This window comes from Priapulus caudatus, unplaced genomic scaffold (genome assembly GCF_000485595.1).
Source record: "Priapulus caudatus unplaced genomic scaffold, Priapulus_caudatus-5.0.1 Scaffold1269, whole genome shotgun sequence".
NCBI lineage: Eukaryota > Metazoa > Priapulida > Priapulimorpha > Priapulimorphida > Priapulidae > Priapulus > Priapulus caudatus.
In genome coordinates, this window is record NW_014578330.1 from 45,463 (window position 1) to 50,849 (window position 5,387).

The 5,387-nt window shown below is 45.8% G+C and overlaps 1 protein-coding gene across 1 annotated transcript in view; it reads right to left on the reverse strand.

The window, feature by feature from the left end:
* The window catches only part of LOC106816046 (serine/threonine-protein kinase DCLK2-like), a 24,810-nt gene that overhangs the window by 11,321 nt on the left and 8,102 nt on the right, over nt 1-5,387 (reverse strand). The window contains 1 exon segment of the mRNA XM_014820590.1: nt 2,147-2,325. Within this exon segment, the coding sequence (XP_014676076.1) occupies nt 2,147-2,325 (179 nt within the window).

Genomic DNA, 5,387 nt, shown 5'->3' on the forward strand with positions numbered 1-5,387 from the left:
TAATTTGTATACTAATATATTATATAATATATTATGCATTCCTGATTACACGACATGGTCGGTACGCAGGCGAGTGACCGCCGGCACAGAAACAAATGAACAGCTTTCAAATGACGCCGCCGCCTTTCACAGCGGAAGGCAGACTGCGCTTTTCGCGTGCCTCGTTGCCATGGAAACGGTTTCCTGCGCGCAAAACTCCGAAAAGAGGCAGCCGCCGTCGCCACAAGATCTATTTCGGTCTCTGTTTACTTTTAATCAGCACTAGCGCTGGTGGAAATGAAGACAGGATGTGAGGAGCGTGCACGCGCGTGTAGGTGTGCGGGCATCCACCCACGACCTCTAGCCCCCGACCACCACACTGCATCCCCTCCTTGACCTCTGGCCCCCGACCCCCACCCCATCCCCTCCTCGAGCTGTGGTACGCAACCCCCACACTAGATCAATAGCCAATAACGACTTTTGGCCTGGGAACCCCCTCACCTCGACCCCTGCCAATAACCTCCTGCCTGCAACCCCCACCCCCATCCCCTCTTCGACCTCTGGTACGCACATTAGGAGTGTTCCCAACTTTGATATCATTAATTATTAATGATTAATGATTAATGATTGATAATCCTAACCCTAACCCTAACCCTAACCTAAATGACATTAAACCACAAACTAATATATGACTATGACCATATATATATATGTGTGTTATTATGACCATTAATGACATTAAAGTTTGGAACACTCCTAATGGAGTATCACCCCGTACTAGGCACACACTGCCATCGCTGCTGCCGCTGCCGCTGCCGCTGCCGCTGCCGCCACCCAAAGCCCGCGTGCGAGCAATTTTAAATTACTAGTCGTATTGATTTTCAGCTTCTATATATATGGGAGGGTGGAGTTCCCATGGAGAAGGATAAGTGAAGAGAAGCCAAAGAGAATTGAGTACAAAAGAGGGTGGAAGAGGGAGGAGGAGAGAGGAATGATGAAGGACGGGGGAAGAGGGAGGAAGGAGGAGGTAGGATAGAGGAAGAATATCTATATGGATGAGGCTGGATAGCGAAGGGAAGAAGGGAGGAAGGAAAAGGAAGGATGGAAAGGGAGGAAGAGAGTGCGGAAGGAAGGGAGTGGAGGGGGTAAAGGGAGGTGGCAGGAGAAAGGAAGCATGAGGAAAGCATGTATGGATGAACCTTAGCATAACAACGTGGCTGGCAGGCTTCCTTGTAACTTGATCCTCCCGCTGTCACCACACACACACAGGACAACACAGGATAAATACACTGACCCAGGTCTCCACATCCACACTAACACTAACACGAAGCAAGCAATGACATTGATTGAGGAATGGCATGAGCTACGAAGCGATAGCCGCCATAACCAGATAAACGCTGTCATAGCAGCCGCGTTTAAATTGCTAAAATTCTCAAAATATGCCAAGCCGTATAAACCCAGCCACCACGAGAATTTGTTCGGTAGAACAAAAATCTGTGGAAATATCCATTTCAGATCGTACTGTATGATAAACAAACAGCCCCCAGGGGGCGTTGTTAAAAACATCGTATCTTTACTGTGATTAGTACTCTTCACAACACACGGGAAAGGTTACGAATAAAAAGCCAATTTTGAGAAACATAACACGTAATAGAACTATCATAACTATCAAATGTCGTAAGTTATGCTCGACATAACATTAATAACTTGTATGCAAGATGTTACACATTGAAATTTACGTGATTTTAGACTCATGCTTACATAAACTATGTACGATGTGTCTGACAACGCGTGCAGCAAGGCTAATATCACCACCAGGAGGAGTGTCATAATATAGTCTATAATATTATTTATGACACTGCTAATATTACGACTAAATGCTTGCCGACAACGGTCCCCCGACCAGGGCTCTACCATGCTAGGTAGCAACAGCAGACTAGTGTGTGTGTGAGAGCTGAGTCCAGCCGAGCTGACCGACCGACGACTCATGTCACATCCCACGTCGTTCCCTATCTATGCGACACGTAATTTGCCCTGTTGGCACCCACCCACCACACCCAGCCCCGCCCTGCCCCACACAAGGCAGCCCAGAGAGAGAGAGAGAGAGAGAGAGAGAGAGAGAGAGAGAGAGAGAGAGAGAGAGATAGAGACATAGACACAGACCCACCTATCGACAGCCTGCCGCACTACCGCAAAGTTGCCGTCCCCGATCAGCTTGCCGATGGAGAACTTCTCCGAGATGTAGAGCGGAACACTGCTGAACATCCCTCTTCCGCCACCATTCGTCACCGCGTTGCCGTTGCCGTTGGCGATGGGAGGCAGACCGTTCTCACACATCGGCTTCACCTGTGCGGAGGAGAGTAGGGATTCGCGATTCATCTCACTGTTCGTCACCTGTACTAACTACCGATTACCTATCACATAATTTTTGTTTTTTCGCATAAAGTGGTATAGAAAAAACCTCTGTTAGAGACTTGCATAGCGTAACCAGCAAAATACCGAGTGAATGAGTGATGGAAACGTCTTCAAAATCTTTTCCACCAATAGAGAGGAAAATATAGGGTTACCTTTACTTTTCTAGCAGCAGATGTGCCTGCCCCCAAATAGTGGAAAACATGTTATTTTCAACCCCCTGCTAACGATTACAACTGCATGCACGGTCAAACCATGAAACATAGTGAAGTGTAGTGAATGCAGTAGATCAGCACAGCATTTACAGTTACTAATACTTTGTCTCGTTTACTAATGGTATGTCGATGAAAAACAATAGGACGTCGTTACACCATAGCAACAAACAATTCAACAGAAGATTTCGATAAGATATTTTAACGAGGTGTCGATGCGACTATTCACTATCGATCAAGTATCAATTGCTTTATCAAATAAATATCAACTACAAATTACAATTAGATTATAATGCACTGCCACGAAACGCGACAGCCGGCAACTATCTATATAACATATATACATTTTCACTCGACAGATGGCGCTGTGTGCTTCCACTTCCCAACGAGTGATCACCTAACGAAAATTTCTCGCAAAGTTTGCGCCAGCTTATTAACTATGCAGTTATTATTATATATAGATTGGTGCCGATAACGCCTTATCAGTCTGCACCAGGATAATCACAGTACGTCACTAGTAATCTCGTGATGGTGACTCCTCATCATACAAAGAACTATAACGAAGAAGCAGATTGACGTCGATTAGATTGCTGGGTCGACCCTGCGAACAGCAGCAGAGAAGATTTTAATCTCTCAGTTTACTATAGATGATGGGAGCGAGTTCCAGTGATTAATTACTGAAACAAAGAAACTAAGTTTGAATGGGTTTTTTTGAGGATGAGACATGGCGGAAACAATCGTCGGAGGCAGATGACCGAGTGTAGTGATGCGAAACCCACAGTCACAGTTCTATATTGCGGGTGATACTCCATTAGGAGTGTTCCCAACTTTAATGTCATTAATGGTCATAATAACATATATATATATATATATGTTCATGGTCATATATTAGTTTGTGGTTTAATGTCATTTAGGTTAGGGTTAGGGTTAGGGTTAGGGTTAGGGTTATCAATCATTAATCATTAATCATTAATCATTAATGATATCAAAGTTGGGAACACTCCTAATGGAGCGTTAGCCCATATTGCGACAACGAGATGTAGATTGCGAGGGAAGAGTATGCCGATAACAGTTATAACGTGTTCAAGATATAAGATTCGTTATAAGATATCAAGCAAGATGGGATAACAGTCATAACGTGGCCGTGATAAACCTTGTACTTGTAGCTGATGAGTTATGTATAGAGAAAACAAGCATAAAGAGCGAGGCCAGTCGAGATCATGGAGAACGTTTTCAGAACTGGCATTGTAGTATTTTGCGACCCATCTTGCGGCCTTATGCTGAATAGATTCCAATCTGTTGCAGTTTTGTAGTGTATACAACGCCCAGCTAGGAAGGCACTCTAGAATGGGAAGAACTGTGGTTTTAAAGGCCAGGGACCGTGGTTTTAATGGCCAGGGACCGTGGTTTTAAAGGCCAGGGACTGTGGTTTTAAGGGCCAGGGACCGTGGTTTTAAGGGCCAGCCTGGCCCGGGACCGGGTTTTAGCATCAGCAAAAGAACGAACTAATTAATGTAAGATCGGTGGTCGTCTCCAAATGCTGTCTCGTGGGAAAACGGTTGCCAATCAATGTATCCTCTCATTCTCCAAATCCTGACTGATGCGCATTTCATCGATTCAGATCCAGCTATGAAGCCAGGTCGCGATCAGAATCAGCGGGGCTAGAATCTGGGCTGGATCACCGCATGTCCTGCATGCCCGAGTGTGTGTGTCTGAGAGATAGAGAGAGAAAGAGAGAGAGAGAGAGAGAGAGAGAAGAGAGAGAGAGAGAAAGAGAGGGAGACAGGAGAGAAGGGGAGAGAGAGCAAGAGAAGAGAGAGGGAGAGGCGGGGAGAGAGAGAGAGAGAGAGAGAGAAGGAGAGAGAGAGAAGAGAGGAGAGAAAGAGAGAGAGAGAGAGAAGAAGAAAGAAGAGAGAAGAAAGAGAGTGATGGGAGAGAGGAGATAGAGAGAGAACCTTGGCTAGATCATCATTTGTCCTGAACGCACGGCGCATGCAATCCGTGTTCCACATCGCATCATTGACAGACACAGATTCCCAGATGCGTCTCGTCCTCATTAATTACTAATTAAGACAGAGGAGATGCGATTAATCAACCGGTGCATGGCGGATTCTGTTGCACTGCTCATCATCATCGTCATCATCATCATGATCGTCATCATCATCATCATCATCATCACTGTCATCGTCATCGTCATCATCACCATAATCATCGTCATCGTCATCGTCATCGTCATCATCATCATCATCACCATCGTCGTCATCATCATCATCATCATCATCATCATCATCATCATCATCATCATCATCATCATCATGATCGTCATCGGGGATCGTGACCGCATGGATGATTCAATGAATTACGCGTCCACTTGCCACCAGAGTGTGGCAGTGACTCATGACTCCTTGCAATCCACAGCCGATTGTGTCTGGGGAAAGAAGGGGAGGAGGGGGAAGGAGGGGAAGGAGGAGGGGGAGGGGTGGAGAAGTCTTGCCCACACAATGACGTGCATGAATGGATGGATGGACGGTAATGAAATGTCTCAATGATATGGTAAAAGAGTTTTAAGTGTTTTCTCTCTCTCTCTCTCTCTCTGTCTCTCTCTCCTCTCTCCCATCTCTCTCAGAGTGCGCTAGAGACAGAGAGACAGAGAAGAAGAGGGCAGAATGAGAGGGAGAGGGAAAAAGAGAGAGAGAGAGAGAGAGAGAGGCAATGAAAAAGAGAGAGAGAGAGAGAGAGAGAGAGAGAGAGAGAGAGAGAGAGAGAGAGAGAGAGAGAGAGAGA